This window comes from Epinephelus lanceolatus, chromosome 9 (genome assembly GCF_041903045.1).
Source record: "Epinephelus lanceolatus isolate andai-2023 chromosome 9, ASM4190304v1, whole genome shotgun sequence".
NCBI classification, from domain to species: Eukaryota; Metazoa; Chordata; class Actinopteri; order Perciformes; family Serranidae; genus Epinephelus; species Epinephelus lanceolatus.
In genome coordinates this window covers 25,564,433-25,584,039 of record NC_135742.1, presented here as the reverse complement: position 1 = coordinate 25,584,039, position 19,607 = coordinate 25,564,433, and the positions used below count along the sequence as shown (strand labels likewise).

Sequence of the window (19,607 nt, the reverse complement as noted above, 5' to 3'; positions counted from 1 at the left end):
TTCAAATAAAACTCATTTGGGTGTAATGTACAAAAAATATTTGAGCAACCAGACTCAGTATATTGACTTTATAATACACTTACTAACATACTGTCTAACTAGAATAACTGTCTTGTGCCTGTATGCCTCTGCGAACCAGTCAAGTTGCATTTACAGTTTACAGTTTTCATTGTCTGTCCAGACCCATTTGAAGCCATGAAGCTACAAATTCTAAAACATGGATGCGTCACACACATCTGCAACCCGGCAGGACAGAAGATCTACACAATCAGCACAGTTTCAAGATGGACATAGATTGATAGATAGTATAAGATTCTACCTCAACAAGGAAACTGTCACATTTTTATAGTTTCCTTGGGTTTGAGCCCTAATTAGTTGAATGGCATAATACACAGATCACTGGGGTCCTGTGGGGCCCTTGAGGGTAATCCAGCCAGAAATTTTTGATGCAGGTCAAAGGGTCAACAGTGCGTTCCAATCCCCATACTACCATACTATATAGTGTGCCAGAAAAATATTTAGTATGTCCAAATAAATAGTATGTCAAATGCAGTATGCCAAAAATACCAGGATGTTCTACTACATCCAGTTAGATTTTGCAGTATGCAAGCCAGCATGCTTTTCTGGCCTCTGTGCAGCTGACAATACAAAGAATCAGCTGTCAGATGCCTCAACGATGAACGACAGCGCATTAAGGTGACTGATGACCCGTCGATTAGTAATAATAGGAATATAGATTGTTTAATTGAATAAAATAATTATAATATAAACAACAGCAAAAGGCCATAAGTATTAAATAGCAATGACAGAGAAAAATTATAGCCTGTGTAATGTTACTGTCACAAATATAATATGTTTAGTTTAGTTTAGTTATTTAAGAAGGGACAGTGCAAATTAATGAATACATATGGTATAAAAATGCCAGAATTAGCCAAAAGACTATATTTCATCTGTAGTCCCTTGGCCAAGATGTTACACAAGGCTACCTAAAATACAACAAACCACAAAACAAAAACAACACACACAAAACAAGAAAAAGTGAGAGAGAAAAAAGAAAACAGGACATACATTATAAAAGACCTTGAACACATCAACAAGACATGATTTTCACATGATTTTTAGTAACAAGAATGGAATGATCGTGAAATTTGTGATTCAGTGCTAAAACTTGAGGTAAAGTCGACACAATATAAAAGAAAATACAATTTTTAAAAGCACTAAAGACAGTAGTGACATGTTTCCATATAGAACAATATTGCAACACCAGCAGCAGCAGAAAAGAGTTCAGTGCTTGCATGTGTATGTATTAATCATCCATTGTTTTAATTGGTTACTGAAAGATATGTAAGTGTTTAGTCCTCTGATATGAATCTAGACTCTAAAAATCAACAGCAGTACATACTTTTTAAAGGCAGCTGCAGTACCTACTATAAGTAAAAAGACAAAGTATGCACCCCTCTTCACACTGAACCTGTCCTGGGTGTCATGTCAGTGTCTGGCCATAGGAGGGCACTTCATCCGCACAGGAGACTCCGTGTGCAACACTAAAAGCCTTCCCCTGGCGGTGTAGGAAACAGCAGAGAGGCGGCAGGTTGGTGTCAGTGTCCATAATGTCGGGCAGAAAGCCCCGGTCTGTGGCAAACCCACTGGAGTCTGCCATCACCACACCGAGCGAGAAGATACTGAAAGAATGCCACGGTTTATATGTCGACAGCGAAAACGGTAAATAATCAATAACCTGAATTAATACGAGTCAACGGTGCAGCCAAGTTAGGACCGTAAGAGCAGAGACAAGCAGGCACAGTTGTGATGTTATGTAACTTTGTGTTTAGCGGGACTGAAGTTTGTAGTGAGGTTAAAACTAAAACGCTGCTCGGTGAGTGTGTAAAGTGTGTGTGGTGTGCAGCAGCTATCTGTCAGTGTCACACATGACATTGAACACTGGTGAGGCTCCTCTGCAGCGCCTTTCAGCCAATAACCTGTCGGGACTCATCACGTACACTGTTACATTTGTGTTTTAAACATGAGGACAGCGCACTTTAACACAGCCTACTGTAATACACTGTATAATGAGCTGCTCTGCACAGAGGGAGTGGTCCTGGTAAATATCTGGAGAACTGTGTTGCCCATATAATCCTGTTGCACTGTGTAGCTAAGCTGTGCAGACTTTTCTCTTATTCATACTTCATGTGAAAGCTATTGTGGCCTGTCTGAATTATTACAGTATAATTGGTATTTCTGTTATAATAGAGGAGACAGAAACAGGAACTGGTTCACTTCACTAACTTGTTATAGATTTACAGAGAACCAGAGACCATCTTGTGATGGGATCATTCCAGCCATGACACAGCAATCCACAACTTGAGCATGGGTCAAGTGAGGGGGCAAATGGCCCCATACCTTCTCTACTCCCTACTTCTTACACCCTTGCTTGGACCGTACCCATCTTTAAACTCAGCCTTCATTTTGAGCTCAGTTATTGGTGCTTTCCATTTGAATTGGGAAGTCGGAATAATGAGGGACTGTGCATCAGTATTAAACAGTCAAAATAAGAGTAGACAGTAAATTTTAACTTTTGGTCCTGAGCTCAATTTATGCAGTTGTTAACACTGAATTGCTCAATAATTTCTGAGGAAGTTTCTTGGAAGGAATTAAGTAATTTGGTACCAATTAAAAGGCAAATGGCCCCCCTCTCTTGGACGGCACACAACTTAAAACTCTGGCTCCATTTTGATCTCAACAATTGGAGTGTTCCATTTGAACTCAGAGGTCAGAATTTCCAAGTTCCCAGTGGGAAATTTCAACTGGAATACCACCAAAGTCAGATTTCCAACTTCCAACTCCACACGTTCAGTTGTGATGCCACTGTAATTGCCACATGCCCTGCGTACTCTGTGTGTGTGTACATGTGTCTGTGTGTTTTCAGGCCTGGTGAAGATTGCCAGCAGCCTTGGAGTGCGGCTTCTACCTCCCAGAAAGAAGATCATTGTGATGATAATGGGGAACCACTCTGCAGGAAAGAGCTCCTTCATTAACTGGTAATATGTCTTATTGTTGATGGGATCTTACAGAACAGTTTGGCTTCACACGATGTGCTCCATGTGTGAATGAAGAGTTTGGTGACGAGCGACACAGAAATATCATCTCACATGACTTTATGGTGTGAATGCTGTTTGCCAGTTTTGCCACGGGAAATGTGGATTTGTTGGATTTACAGAATTAACAGTGACAGCAGAGTTTAGTTTGTTTTCCAGTTGGGTAAAAACTTCTGACAGAATGAAGCTATGGAAAAGAAAACGGGAGAAAATAATGAGCTTACTTCCCTGGTTTAACTCTTTTTTTTTTTTTTTCTTTTTTTTTTTTTTTTACCATTTTCAGCAAATTGGATAAAAGAGATGGATAAAAATTCTCTTTCATATAATTCGATGTCTTCATAACCATATATACTGTTATTATAAGAAAATGTTTTTAGAAACTGTAGATACCCATTTGTTCCAAATTTATATTTCTGGCTAATACAACTGAAAAATCCAGGTACTTCCCCACATTAATCTTAACATGCTGTAAATTCAATATTTCCACCAAACAGTCCTGCTCATTGATCACTAATTGATAGTAATATTTCCCACAATAGCCTAATAAAACTTAAGAATTGTGGGTATATGGACCACTCCCCTGTTAATAAAGGAGAACACCACCTGAACTACGAATTCCAGTGTGTTATTTCCATGGCCGTAGAAAGTTAAATCAATATTTGTGAACATGAGCTGCTCTCTCTCAAAGCCAGAAACCTGTGATGTCATTAAGTGTAAAGTCTGGAGCTTCTCCATAGACGATGAATAGGGCCCACAGAATGTATGTTGGTTTTTTTTAATACCCAACTGATCTTTTTTCTATTGTAGTGTGCCCATCTCTGAGACAGAAAATGTACCCATATACTCAGAACAATCCCCTGAGTGCTCTCAGTGTCATCTATAACATCTTTCCCAATTCATTGTCTGTGGAGCAGCGCCAGTCTTTATACCTGATGACATCACAAATTTGAGGTTTAGCACTCTAGATTTTGGATTTGGGAGAGAGTTGTTCATGTTCAGTAACTTTTTTGGACTATTTTAGACCATAGGAATAACATGTATGAATTTTGAAAATAGTCGTAGTTTCCCTTTAATGCCATATAATACCAATGATCTTTTAGATCAGGGTGCAAAGTTTATTTTCTTTATCAATAAATTTTGCCTTAATGTTCTCATTTAATAATTCCGCCTATAAAATATCAGAGAATAGTGAAAAAATCACCTTCACATGTTCCCAGAGCTCAAGGTGACATCTTCCATATAGCTTTTTTAGTTTAATAAACTATCTAAAACCTTAAGTTATTCCATACGTGACAAAAGAAGCAGCACGTTTGGCATTTTTGCTGGAAAAATAATTGAAACAACTAATCATTTAAAAAAATGTTGCCAATTAACTCTCCATCCAGATGATTAAATTGTTCTGTTTAAAAATTGTGACATCTTAGAGCCCTACTGTAGTGTCTATGTGAGGGTCTGAAAACTCTGTTACAGCTGAAATGTTCCCCTCAGCTAATTCAGGAATGTGTTGTGAAGAGCGCAGCTGTCAATCATGCTAATGCTCGCTGACCTCACATGTTTTGGCATGGGGGGCGGGGGGCTCTCTTAGGTCTGTTGGTGTTTTTAGCTAATGTGTGTTTAAGGGTGAGAGTTAACAGCAATGGCAATATTAGATAAGTTACAGCAGACTCTCTGTGCCCATTGATGTAACATTATGTCATTTACAGAGCTGCTGTTAGATTGGTTTAAGCAGTCATTTGGGGATTCGTCCTGGCTGGAAGCAACAGTTTTCACTGTTATGATTAACATCTGTAATATGTGCATGAGGTTAAAAAAAGCGTGTTGCTCTCTGACTTTATGCAAATATTACAGATTTAATCTTAATAGTTCTCACATTTATTATTAATAGGAAGAACTGTTGGATTTTAAAGCATTAGAGTATAAGAGGAAGTTTTATCAGCTTGTCTGCACATTTTAATGAGCCGTATCCTTTTTTACATTGTGTAGTTTATCGTCTAACCTCCTGAGGTGTTAATTCATAACAACAACACTGATGACAGGTTCACATCCCACCTCCTACAGTCCTCTAACATGTAAACTGCCCTTTTATATAGGGACCAGGCTAGTTTATGTTGAAACGATCAAACAATTAACTGATCAGATGATAGACAGAAAATAAATTGACAAAATGCCCAACACACTCACTTGTCCCAGCCTCTTTAATTTGAGTATTTGCAACTTTACCTGCTTTGGATAATGTAAATTAAATATTTTTAAATTGTATCTGTTCATTAGACAAAATAAATAACATGACATTTTCTGACGGGCGTCACGGTGGTGTGGTGGTTAGCACTGTCGCCTCACAGCAAGAGGGTTCCTGGTTCAATCCCGGGTGTGGGAGCCTGCATGTTCTTCCCGAGTCAGCGTGGGTTCTCTCCGGGCACTCCGGCTTCCTCCCACAGTCCAAAGACATGCAGATTGGGGACTAGGTTAATTGATAACTCTAAATCCGTAGGTGTGAAAGTGAGCGTGAATGGTTGTCTGTCTCTATGTGTCAGCCCTGCGATAGTCTGGCGACCTGTCCAGGGTGTACCCTGCCTCTCGCCCAATGTCACCCGGGATAGGCTCCAGCCCCCCTGCGACCCTCAAGAGGATGAAGCGGTTAGAAGATGGATGGATGGACATTTTCTGACATTTAAAATTGATGCATTGTAAAAAAAAAAAAATAAAAAAAAAAGAAAGAATAAAAGAAAAAAGATATACTACTTGTTAAGTAGCTGCAGCTATCATACAGTATAAAGTGTTGTCGGTCCTGTGCATTGATAAATGCAAAATCAAAAATAAGATTTCTTTTTTTTTTTTGATGAATTCAATGTCCATTTTTGTCATTACAGGTATGTCGAAGAGCACATCCAGAAAACAGGCGTTGCCATTGAAACGCAGGGATTTACGTTCATCACAAGTGGTCGCAAAAGAGAATCATTGACGGTAAGAACAGGCATGAAGACAAAAATTTACAGCGCTCCTGCAGAAGAATTTAATGTATATAAACTCTGGTGGAAGGTACCAACTAATGCTTGAAAAGAGAACCATAATAAATTCAACCAACTTTGTGCTGCATGCTTCATTTTAATGCTTTTATAATTTATTTCTAGGTCTTATTGGTGTTTGTTAATTAAAAGTATTTAACAGTACTTACTTTTTAATTAACAGCGTTTCATAATCAGACAGTACAGTTCTGTGGGTGAGGGATTTCTAACTTTAGTTATGGGAGCTGAAGCTGCAGCTGCTCATAAAGGTTGATGAAGTGATACATTTGATGTCAGCTTGTACGGAGGGGCACTCCTTTAGTCAGTGGTGATTTCTCATTCTGTATGCTGCTCCAATGAGGGGCTTTGTTGTAAAGACACACACACACACACACACACACACACAGAGGATGCCTCTTTGCAGCATATAAACAGGCTCGGGAGACACCTGTCTTTCCGTCTTCTCTCATCCTTTGCCTCTCTGCTCACATCCTGCTGTGGTGAAGGTGATGAAGATGAATAATATATTTGCAGCGCAGGACTGCAGAGTGGAAGGATTATCTCCTATGTACAGAAAAAGCTTAAAGCAAGCGTGCCGAGCTGCAGCGGCTGGTGAAAAAAGACTGAGTGCGAAGTACCAAGAAGAGAGAGGACTCTGTTGTAGCTGGTCTGAAGCTCAGACGAAATGCAGATCAATATTTGTCTGATCAGGTTATTTCTCACGTTGTGCTTTTAACTCTTTCACAGGGGAATGCAACGCTACATCTCTACCCTCACTTTCGTCCACTCCTGGAGTTCAAAGGTAAGCCTTTTCTTCTTGTTTTAGCACCAGTAAGTCATAAAGGGTGTCTAAAAAGTGCACTATTTTAAGTATTTCACATTGTTGTACCTAAAATAGCAACATGCCTCTCCACTGTGCTAATCCTTCACTGATATCCATTTATATGTTCTTAAATAAACCATTATGTTTAAATCCTGCACTGTTTTTAATGAGATGCATCATGTAACGGAGATATTTCTAAATATCATGCATAATGTTAACAGTTTAGTTAATGTTTTATGTGTTCCTTGTGAGGATAATCTCTTAAATCTTGTGGCGTTGCATCTCTCCGCCTTTGATACTGAAACTAGCGTAAAATGTGCGATGATAAGATCAGCACTGCAGTCGTGGTGCACAACACATGCTCATTAACTTTGAGTGTGATGCCTGAAATTTAAATTAATGTCATCACCTTTGTAGTGTGTGCAGGGCAGAAATACATATGATTGTGTCTTTTTATTGATCTGTTTTTTTTTTTCCTTGGCTGACATCACGATGGAAAACATGAGAGAGCGAACAGAGAGGATGAAGTGTTAACATTTACTGGAACAGCAGTAGGAATAGTGAGCAGGAGATGAATGTAATTAGGAGCTGCAGCCAGAGATTGGCTCCTTTGAGGTTTAAGATAGCGCTCTGCTGTGTGGCCCATGAATATTTCTTACTGGAAAGTTAATCTAAGCGTATGTTATAGACTGGACTCAAGTTCAAAAGTTGAGTTTTGAAACATTAAAACATTTCATCCACTAAAATTCTGGCTGTTTAATCCTGTGTGTTGCTCATGAAATTTAACTGTGTTGCTAACATGTTTCTGGTTTCCACATGGTAGATTCTGGTGATTTGAGTTGAGGTGCTTCACCTTGATGACTCAACGCTGAGTCATATCTTTGACGTATTAAGTTTTCTTTATAAATCAGTCCACACTCCTTTCCCCCCTCTCATTACATTTGTGCAGTTTGTTTCTGAGATATGGGAGTCGAGATTACACTCACACTGAAGAAAGAGACGTAATTAGTGGCATATTGTTTTGAGACAATCGGACTCAGCTCTGTGTGCGTCAGTAGTGGTCTCTGGATGTTGAGGTGGTCATGCAGAAAGTCAGGGTGTGCCTGCTGTCTGAGTGGGAGCATCAGTGCGGAGGGTGGTGGTGGGGGAGGGTGGTAATGTATGTGCATGCGTTTGATAGTGAGTGCGTGGAGAGTGAGGGTTCACTGGGTGCGGACCAGAGCGCTCACGGTATGGCTTGTGAGTCACACGCCCCATCGACAGCAGTGCAGCGGAGTCAGGAGGAGCTGCTGAGAAATGTCACAGCCATTAGAGACGGCACAGCCCCAGCAGCAGCAGCAGCTCCACTCCGCAGGCCCCGAGCAACACCAACGATCTGCTGCTGGAATACAAGCAGGCTTTTTATTTGAACTTCACTGCTGCCTCTGGAAATACACTATATCAGGCATTTGTTTACCTGTCACAGCGACTGAGGATGACTCATCAGAAAAGCACCATATATCCTTATGTGGGAGTAGCTGCTGGTTATACAGTTTGCTGTCCTTTGGGGTGTGCTTAGAGATACTTCTCGATGTTGTTTTAGACCTACATAAAGGATGTTTAACTCTGTCTTTCTGTCTTTGTCTTATCAACCTGTTGTCAAGAGTTTAAAATACTGCATGGGACTGTTTTCGTCACACGTCAGATGGTTCTATATTGTTAGATTTTTGTCCGTGTTGTTTACTCATTTTCTTAAGATATATTTGCACTGCGTCTTGTTTGACCTGTTTAGTCCAACAAGTTCTTTTTTAGTCTTGGTTGATGCAGCATTATTGCAGCCTTTGCCCTTTTCCTCGTGCACAGGATCTCCAGTGTAGCCTTCTCAGTTACAGTCACTTGAGGAACTTAGCACCCATCGGCGAGTATTGCCCTCATTTCCTTTTCACCTTTCAACAGACTCAGAGGACTTTCTTCAGCTGGAGTGGATGGATATATCTGCATCAAGGCTATTTGATTCACTTATTCTTACTTTAATAATTTCTGTTTTTGTCGTTGTAGTAATGGAAAGGTGTATGCATGTGTAAGGGAAGTATAGACCAGCAGCCTTACAGAGATCTAAAGTAAAGCTACTTGATAGTATCTGCATGTATATGATGTTTTTCTTGTGAGAGCAGCAGTCATCCTGTCACCTTGTCCGCGACAATAATGGCTCAATATAGCGAGGCTGTGGGAATACTCTTCTAAGACGTGTGATAGGAGGCAGATGCATTGATACTGTGGCCATGCTGATGTAAGAGAAACATAAGGGAATGCTAATGTGCCACAGCAGCAGTGGCCCTGCTCGCTGCAGCACAAGGATGGGATTTGTACTGGCTGTTAACACCTGCCTCTTCCTATGAAACAGCCTCAGTATCATCCCAGGCCTCTGTGTGTGTGTGTGTAGAGGGAGGATGGGGTGCTGGGTGTGGGTGGGCTTTATTTTGTCAATAGTGTCTAAATAGTGATCCTGTTCTGGTGCTCAGGGTCGGGGTTTAAAGGGCGACTCGTGTGGTGGTTGTGGAGTATCGTAACCTCACAGCGCGTTGCCTCACAGTCGTTCTTCACTGGCTAGCTTTATGTCCCACGCCCCACACTAAAGCTGCCAGTTGAAGAGCTGTTGTGTGTAACCATGACAACAGACCGCTCTGCAGAGGGGACGGAGAGAAAACTGAGACCTAACGAATGTTTTCTTGTGTTAAAATTGAAGTTTGACCCCCGAGGGTGTGGCCGCTGTTTTGAGTTCGACCCTGAATTTATTGATGTTTGTTTCTCTCAGATTGTGTTGATGCATGTTTACAGCTAACATCTGTATCCAGATCGCCCTGTACCTTTTTGCAGTTCAATTACAAATGCACATTTCTTGCTAATGCAAACCTGCAAGCACCAGAAGTTGACTGCTTCTTGATCTTTTGTGTCACTGCTGGCCTCCCTCAGGTTTCCAAGTATTGACCGCACTGCGGCTTCCACCAATACATAATAATATAGTCATTAGAGGTGACAGCTTCCTGCAGGGACTCCACTTTTTATTTATCGTCTTTGTTACTATGAAATTATCCTGAAGGAAGCACCTGTACACACACTGCGTTTGTTTATTCCAGGTGTTACGGACTATCTGTGTGCTGAGATCTCCACTTCCAAGCAGAAGAAGTTCAGTCTGGTGACATTTGTGGACACACCTGGTTTGGTGGACGGAGACATGGTCTACCCTTTTGATGTCAACAGCGCCATCACCTGGATGGGTATGTCTTCGCAGCTGTAAGGTTTACTACCCACTGTAAAGCTGCTGGGATTCTCTAATGGATGTTTTTATTGTTTGTGTGTGTGTGCAGGAGAACAGGCCGATCTTATATTTGTGTTCTTCGACCCGATGGGCCAGGCGCTCTGCAAACGCACACTCAACATTGTGGAGAAGCTGAGTGAGAAATGTGGAGACAAACTGTTGTTCTACCTCAGCAAGGCCGATGAAGCTGGGAGGGAAACAGACAGACAGGTGAGTTTACTTATGGCTTTTAGAAGGTTTATGACTGATTTGATCTCAAGGAAGTCAACTTAAATCTAATAAATTTGCTTCTTTCTGCAGAGGGTGATGATGCAGATAGTCCAGGAGCTGTGCCGTCGTCCAGGTCTCAACAAATGTGGTTTTGAGATGCCTACAATATACATCCCCAACCCACAAAGGGTAAGACTGTTTGCTAGCTGCATGTCCTGTATGTTCTCTGCCAGTTAACATTGTCATTTTAACATTTTTTAAAAACTTAAGTCAAAATCTACATGATTTTAGTTTCAGCTTTTAATTTTACAAAGTGAAAACAACAATAACCATCTGACACTTCTCCTCAAAGTGTGACATATTTCCCGGTGAAACAGAATATTTGAACGGTGTCAGAGACCATTGATGAACTGAGACAGCTCACTTTACCTTTATTTCATGAACCTGTGTCACATGGGTTTCATCACTGCCCCGCCCCTTTAGTAGACTAGGAGCGGTCTTGAGTCCATTAATTTTAATGGGAAAAGTGAATCTGAGCACAAATTATTATTTTTTTTAATCACGTACTCATCAAAGTAAACATTGGACCCAGTTTTCACAAGCCACATATCTCCAGAACTAAAATGGCATATTTTAGAAAGACATATCAGGAGAAAATTAACTTTGTTCGAGACATGTCACACTCTCACAAGATCTAGCACCACAGAATATCTTCTCCCTGTTGGGGCTAAACTGTCTGGTTTCACTGTGCTGCTGCTGTCATCACCTTCCAACCGGAGAAATATAAATATAAATAGATTTATAATAATACGTACTATTTAACTGTTTTCAGAGGGGGAACAGAGAACATTATTAGATGATCTAATTCTGGGTTAATTTCAGATAGGAAGCAGCAGATAAATAAGGAGCAAACATGAAATTTGTACTGTGCTGTATTGTTTTGAATCTGCTTTCATCCATTTACACAACATTTACAACGCTTCCAAACGAGGTGGATGGATGAAGGGGAGAGGAGACCACACTCACTTAGGAGACTGAGATGTGTACCTTTTAATACCATTGGTAAAGCTTGTAATGTGTTATATTTTGTTATAGAGCATCTTTAGCAGTGTACAGTTACAAGAGGGATTCAAATCCATAGCAACTGATTGGACCACTAAAAAGTGGGCAGGCTCAGAGTCAAGCATATTATTGAGATACAGATCAGGAGGAGGGTGAAGGAGAGATGAATTAGACCTTTGCTACATTGGAAATGAAAACAAAGATTTTGCCCACTGATATCCAAACACACATCTCTCTCTCTTCCTCTCCACATTGCTCTTTTAGCCACTACAACCAACCAGACACAGTTTGCTACGACCCACACACATTGAAGTGCTATTTTATGACCGGTGTGGCTAGTTATTCACCCAAAGTTTTGTTTGATTGGATGTACTTTTGTTAGCGCCCCTGAATGCAGGATGAGTCATCAGGCATATGAAATTGGACGAGGAAAGACAGGGATTCTGATGTAAAAATACAGATTTTTTGGCATATAATTAAAGATAATTGATGAATACAGGGATTCAGAATTAAAGCTGGGAAAATGTATATTTCATTTCACTGGGTCTTTAATCTTGCTGTGTCCCCCCTCACCAGAATGGAACTGTCTCTGGTGTTTTTCTTTAACAGATCTCAGATCAGGTCCGATCTTTGGTCAGGATTTAAAGCTCCCTGCAATCCATGGGGGTTGAACAGTCATTGATTATCCTTGAATGTAAATTTTCCACTCCTGGTTTCCTGGTGGCCCTTGATGGCTGGAACAGGATGATTCATTTTGCGATATAATGACTGAGAGAGTTATCCACTCTTGGGGGAGGGTAGAGGGACAGGGGTTGTAAACCATGGTCTTTGATCAGCCACCTTTGACAATGGCGGCTCGAGTCCTGAGTTACTGCTGCACCATCTTGTGATCTACAACCACAAAGCTCCACTCTGTACCAGAGATTTGTGCGCACCTCCCCACCTCCAATTTATTTTTGCTGAGCAAGTGTAGCTTCACTTCCTGCTAAGTGCACATGGCTGTCTGTCAGAATACTCCCAGGATTCGTTGTACAGACCTTCCGTCTTTGAGATGCACAGCTGTAACACTTTTGTACAATTATTCAAAAGCAGATGCAATAACGAGCCTCTGTGTTGTTTAGCCGAGCCGCTGTGAGAACCAGATCGATGGGGTGTGTCAGACCATCGAGAAAACTATCAACCAGGCCGTTCAGAAGACTTTGGATCAGCTGGAGAAAGACTGTGACCTTATTTGTTCCACCATCAGCAGCAGACTGGAGAAGGACAGGTTCGACCTCTCACCCTACAGCACACCATGTGTTAAATTTAATTTACCCTGATGCAAAAGGTGGCATCTCAGAGCAAATAAACCTTGTCATGTGAATACGGAAGAGATAAGAGTCACCCAATATTATTATCTGCTGCAGAAAATGTGATATTAAAACCAGATTTTCTCTGTGTGCACGCAGGGCTGATGTGACTCACAACAAAAGCGTCCGTCTTCACTCGTTCTTGTGTGGCGCTCTGGGTATTTTCCTTCCTGTCCTCTTCATCCTCAGTTTCGTCGTGCACACCCTCTCCAAAGAGCAGCTGGATGAGCTGTTGGGTGAAGGGGTGGCCCGGACGCTCTCCATCTTCACAGTAAGACTTGAGAATCATGCTGGTGATATTTGAACAATAAAACTGAACTAAAATATAATTTAATTCCATATTTTGCACATTGTTCTCAAGGCATACATGTTTATCTGAGTGTCTTTTCAACGTGTGTCCAACAGGGAATAGTGATGTATTTATGGGACTGGATACCAGAAGATGGACAAGTTGTGGTTGTCATCATTTTTGGAGCTTTTTGTTACCTCCTGCTTTACCTAGCAAAGCATTTTGCAGGGTGAGTGTTACAAATACACATTACAAACACACTGTATACACACATGTAGACCTGAAACAGTTACAAAGGCGTACTATGCAGGATTGTTGATTACTGTTTGAAAACATGGGCCAGCAAAACTGAAAGTAAAAGCCAACCCCAGATTCACACTCGTTGACGTTTCACCGCGCTATACTTTTTTTTTTTACCTTTTTTTTTTTTTTTTGGCTGCCTATGGTCTACCTTTTTGTTAAGCCTCGACATCACTTGAGCGCTGTGGGGGTACACACCTATAAACATCCCAAGCACAAATCTCATTAATTAATTAATTAGTCTGTCAACAGAAACTTTATCTGCATCTATCTTGATTGATAAATTGATTAAGTGATTAAAGGGCCCAAAATGAACTGATTTCATCTTCTCAATGGTGAGAAACTAAATTTATTTAAGTTTTGAACTGTTCATTGGGCAAAACAATAAACTCAAAGACGCCATTTTGGGGTTTAGGAAGTTCTGATGGACATTGTTCACTATTTTCTGATATTTTTTGGAACAAACGATTAAAGGACCAATAAGCGAAATCGTTTCACCGCTAGGTTCGCTGTTGTGCACTGCCTGTAGAGCAAAACAAAGTGTGTAATGAGCCACTCCTCCCTCTACCTCTGCTCTCCAACATCCCCCACCCCCCCCCCACTCGCCTCGTCTGTGCCGGCGAGTACCACAGCATCTCCACAGACTATCACATCCAGACAGTCCCGGTGTTTCTTCCGCAGGCTCCGCTTCACTCAGCTTCACTCAGCTTCACTCAGATGCCCAATATACCCGCTGCTTCTTCCCACATTAACCTGAGTAACAAACCAGGGCTCGGTGCTCCGGTTGGATCCAAATGGAGAGCCGCAAGCTGGGAAGCTAGCAGAGGCTAACTGGCTGTGTTAGCAGCTGAGTGAAGTGGAGCATGAGGAGGAAGCACCGGTTAGCCCCCACTTTCACTGCAGGCAGATTCACTCGCCACAGGGGCGAGGAAATAAAACCTAAACAGCCAACTTAGTTTAGCAGTTAGCAATGTCTTTCACTCACTCTCGGTCTCTGCTGTGTTTAGCTATTTCCCTGCTTTCCTGTTAGCGTTAGCACTACTCGGCTGCCACGCTAACGCTCCAACTCCAACTGAGCCGGGAGCCGGGCTCATGGTCTCACGGAGAAGAGTTGGAACGTTAGCATGGCAGCCCATTAGCGCTAACGTCCCCACGCTTCTCCGCCAGGCTCAGTGAGTCGGAGCCAAGAAGCGTGGGGACGTTAGCGTTAGCTCTAGTTGGCTGCCATGCTAACGTTCCGGGAGCCTGCTTCTCGGCTCCGGCGAGCTCTAGCGTGGGGACGTTAGCGTTAGCACCAGTCGGCTGCCATGCTAACATTCCGGGAGCCTGTTTAAGCATGGGGATGTTAGCGTTAGCACTAGTCGGCTGCCATGCTAACGTTCCAACTCTTCTCCGTGAGCCCAGAAGAGAGGAATGTTAGCGTTAGCTCCCAGAGCTAGCACTAGAGCTACTACAGCTACTGGAGTAGCTTGCGGCTATGGAGCGCTTCTACCAGCTCTTCTAGTCACTGAGCCTCGCCTCCATTTCAGCAAATATATTACGTTTATTACAGGTACCATCATCATTGAAGTACGCAGGGGAATAGCTAAACACAGCCGCCAGGCTGCCCGCCAGGCTACATTTTACAATGCTAATTGCAAATGTTAGCTGGGCTGCCGGGCTACTCACCTAACACAACCGAAACGCCTGACCCATTGCTGGGACCGAGCCACTAATAACTCAAGCTCCGGACATTAACCCATGCTACGATTGTAACATTAAATTTAATTGAATCGACATAGCGACATGTGCTTAACGTTACTGTAACACTAATTAAAACAGACATTTGACTTTATGTTGTACCTGTCCAGGAGAAGAAGAGCTAGCTCCGAGTCAGATTGTAGCCCCTTTAGCTCTCACAGTGCTCTCCACCTTGGAAATGCAAGGCCAATGTTAATCCAAGTTCTGTCCCTTTCTTTATCCGACAACTTCTTCGCCAACAACTGTTGTTTCTTTAGAGGTAATGTCAGATCCTGGTCGTCTTCAGGTAGACGTTACGTTCATTTCATTTCGAAAATACACACTGCCATTGCTCACTGGCTGTAGCCTTTTATAGGGAGGGAGGGCCAAGGGCTCCGAGGGGGGGGGGGGGATTCACATGAACGTACATGAACGCGCAGCCAGACCAGCTTGTAAACAATGGGCTGGAGATCAACACAGAGAGAGGGTGTGTGAGGTCATGCTATACTCTAGATGAAATTACACCTCTAGTTCTTCACATAGCAATTTTTTAATTCCTTCAGTCTAGAAATGATGAATTTCGCTTATTGCTCCTTTAACCTAAATAACATTAACCTTCAGAGATATGTCTAAATGAAGTAGAATCCTTTCTGTTTTGTCATGGGAGGTGCGTGTTTTATGTTGAAATAGATTTACATTAAACATATTCTCTATATACAGACTGTAGGCAAACCCCAGAGATCTTGCCTCCGGAAGAAGAGCGGAAGAGTCCTGGTTTCCGGCTGTAGATTGTTTGTAGTCCGCGTGATATTGACCCATCATGTTTGAGTCAGCTGCAGTTGTTGCCAGGTTAAACGGTCTGTGCGGTGAACTAACGAGGTGGAACATAATTGGTGTCACTGCAAACTCTGAATCCATCGCAATAGTTCAGCATATTTACTTATATATAAACGGAAGTCGGAAATGGAAATTCGCCTCCTCCGCCCAAATCAAACCGGAATGCCAAAAAATCGGGGGTCTGCCCCCAGAGGCTGTATCGCTGTCTGCCGGAAGTCAGACGCCGAATACAGCCGATGGGTTCCGAGAATGCATTAAACATATACACAATCTCACACACATACACACAGACGCACAAACACAGGAAGTGATTATTGAAATTCTGAGCATACATTGTCGTGCTGTTCTTTATTCTCAGCCGAGGGAATAAGACGTTGACAAAGAAGGAGAAGAGGACAATGGCTGAATACAGTGACTATATCCAGGATATCGTCAAAGCAAAGAAGGTAAGATTCTGTTTTGTGCCGTGTCTAGTACAAAAGGTTTTTTTTTGTGATTCCTGAATCAATTTTTTTATTCCTGAATTTTTGAAATGATTTTTTTGATATTCATTTTTAAATTAAACTAGTGCTTGGTCTGTTAGCTCAATGCTAAAACATAATGGGGATTGTCAATAACACACAAATTAACATTGTGCTCGCCATAATATTATCTCATCAAACAATCCCTTTTACTGCACACGCTTAACATACGACATGTGTGCTCATACTTACAGACACATATTTCCTGTGCTCTGTGGAAATGACCTGATAGCTGCTGACTTCACATTTCTAACCCAATCTTCTACTCTGCTGAAACACTCCACTGAGCAGCTACAGCACCCACAAAGGGTCAAAGTCAAATTCAAATTTCCCACTGGGTTTAAAAATATAGCAACCACTAGATGGAGAAATTGCATGCCAGAAGAGGGTAGCACATACGCAGTATATATATTTATATTTTCTAAAAAAAAAAAAAAAAAAAAAAAAAATCTGTGACTTTTAGTCAAGACTGGGTTTTTGAAAGGGCAGTTTTAAAATTCAGTTTCATATGTGAAGGATGTTAATTTAAGGGTGCATATTTGTGCTGTGTGTAGTTTTCATGGGCTCTATTCACTTTAGCCCGATATTTAATTTTATTTATTATTTTCTTAAGGCATTAGCTCGTGTGCAGAAACAGCTAAATGTAGTAGTTAACTTCAAATTTTTTTATTCACCACTTTCATATAGCATCATAGCTGCTGCTGAAATAAAAGTCAGAAAGACTGACTGACATGTGATATACACTGTTTTTGGAAATATGCCTCATGATATACAGTAAATGATTCAACCTTTCCTGTTGGGTAGGTTAAAAAAGCAAACATAAAGCGCAATAAAAAGTAATATCAAATCACAATACATAAAATTGCACTTCATATAGTATCAGCGCCCAAGTTTCAGGAGATAAGCATATTATCTCAGCCATAGTAATTACTGTGTATAATGTAGACAGTGTCCTTAATAACACACAGAAAAAATTATTACCTAATTTTGCAGCGCTAGAGAGATTTTTTTGCTTCTCTTAGTCAATTGTTTTGAATTTACAGCCCACAGCTGCACTGCTAACACTTCACCACAACAACTATATAAAGCGCTAATGTGTCAGCTGGTATCATTTTTTTTTTATGTTGGATTGCATGCTGCACTATTTATTGTCAGTCCCTTGTGAAAGGCAAATTAAACCCAGCACAGGAATGGCAAACTCATTAGCAATGAAATCTACAATATAGAAAGGTCAATACAGAATGTGATTAAATTAAATGATTGTTGCAGGAAAAAAAAGAAAGCAGACCAGAACCAGTCCCAGAATTTCATGTATATATCACAGCTTCACTGCATGTTTTAATGAACTCAATTTCATTTGTCAAATTTGAACCATCAGAATCTCACACAGTTAATTTTACTCGACAGGGTAAATTGTATGAATGGTACCTTCAGCAGTGCGCCGCAGAATATGACCTCTGACCTCGGGCCAGCTGAAGACGGATTTCACACGTGTCGGCATATTGCTACAAGATTTTTGTGAAAATTGGCGCGTCTGCCACGGGGCATCATTTAGTGTTCATAAAGGAATCAGTGGGACTTTTTTAAGCAGATTATCATCCACCAAATGATCAGGTTTTTCTAATTTCAGTCAGGCTAGTATAACGTCTCAATGCAGCAGCTATCACTGCCAGCATGCATCATCTCAAGAGCTTCAATTAAAGATTAATATGAAGTGCCTTTATAAGTCAGTGCAGGAGAGTCTGTGATTATAATCGTTCGATGAAAGCACATCTCATAATGTGAATTCATTTTTCTCAGTTTTTGTACTACATAAAAATTAATGTCAGAATGAAGTGTTTACAAATTTTTCTCAATTTTGTTATAAGTAATTTGCAGCTGCCTCCTACCAGCAAAAAATGTTTTCATGATGTCCTCTGTAAAGCCTGTTCTCAGTGTTCTCATGTAGTGCTCAACTCTCACAGCACTGTCCTGAAATCTGTCATGTCGTCTCTATAAGGTCCCAGAATGTCCTACAGTTATGTTTCACTGTTAGCAATAACCATTGCTGTGATAACTCTTGGGCATTATGGTCGCACATTTTATCAACTAGTTTCATACCAGTAAAGCTGCAAGCTTTCTCCTGCCTCCAAAGCTTTTGACTGCCCAACTGTTAGACGTTTGTTCTGTTGTGGGATTTGTCCAGACATCAGATATTTTTATAAATGATTCATTATCATGTGATAGTATTTTACATAAACCATAGTCAGAGCCTGTGGTATGAGAGCAGTATACTAAAACTGGTGAGTAGTGATGTCACTGCACTGATGGTATCTCCCAGTTCAATGGTTCCCAACTGGTCCAGCCACAGGGTCCAGATTTCTCCTTAGTCATCACTTCAAGGTCCACACAGTTTATTACATTCAGCAACATACTTGCGTTTGGCCATGTCATTGAGCTAGTTGCTGTCTCTGTCAAATAGTTGTTCGTTAGTCACTCACTCTACAACAGGAAACAGCACTTCAGAATAAAAACTCTGTGCGGAAATTCCCTGTACTTCATAATTAAGTGCTTTTTACAAACTTAACACATTTGCAAGTCACTTTTGGTCCATTCGAAATGGACCTGTGACCCACCAGTTGGGAATCACTGTCCTAGTTGTTAAAGAGCGCTGAACCCTTCATGTTGTTTATTGATCTGTGTGACTGTACGACAACACCATGTAATGCCTTCACTCCAATGTTTGTAGATATATTTATTCATCTTCAAGGTGCTTTTTACCCAAATAATGTAGAAAAACCTCTACGGGCTGTTTGCAATATCATTGTGAACACTGTTGTATTGTGTGTGTACTCCTCCTTGTTCAGGAAAAATCTTGTTTTTCTGGGATAAGTCATTTATAAATTTGTGAAACTTGCGTGTGACTTTATCTATTGTCATTTTTCCAAATTTGACTAGAATGTTTTTTTTAGTAATCCAAAAATGAAACTTTTAAACCTTCAAACTATGCTCTGTCACTTCCTGGAGTTATTAAACATTTTCTACTGACTTTGACTCTACTGACTGTTTTAATGAAGTGATGAATGCACACATGAACAGCAGGTGGAGCAACATGGAGAA

General features: G+C 41.0%; 1 protein-coding gene across 1 annotated transcript; it reads left to right on the top strand.

The window, feature by feature from the left end:
- The first annotated feature begins 1,557 nt into the window (after window positions 1-1,557).
- LOC117252932 (uncharacterized) lies at window positions 1,558-19,535 on the top strand. Its single transcript, XM_033620217.2, has 12 exons — window positions 1,558-1,722; window positions 2,927-3,038; window positions 5,966-6,059; window positions 6,848-6,902; window positions 10,040-10,180; window positions 10,271-10,431; window positions 10,522-10,620; window positions 12,615-12,760; window positions 12,942-13,113; window positions 13,248-13,360; window positions 16,346-16,433; window positions 17,916-19,535. The coding sequence occupies exons 1-12, from the start codon at window positions 1,611-1,613 to the stop codon at window positions 17,967-17,969; spliced, it is 1,347 nt and encodes a 448-aa protein (XP_033476108.1). The 5' UTR covers window positions 1,558-1,610; the 3' UTR covers window positions 17,970-19,535.
- Window positions 19,536-19,607: the final 72 nt, after the last annotated feature.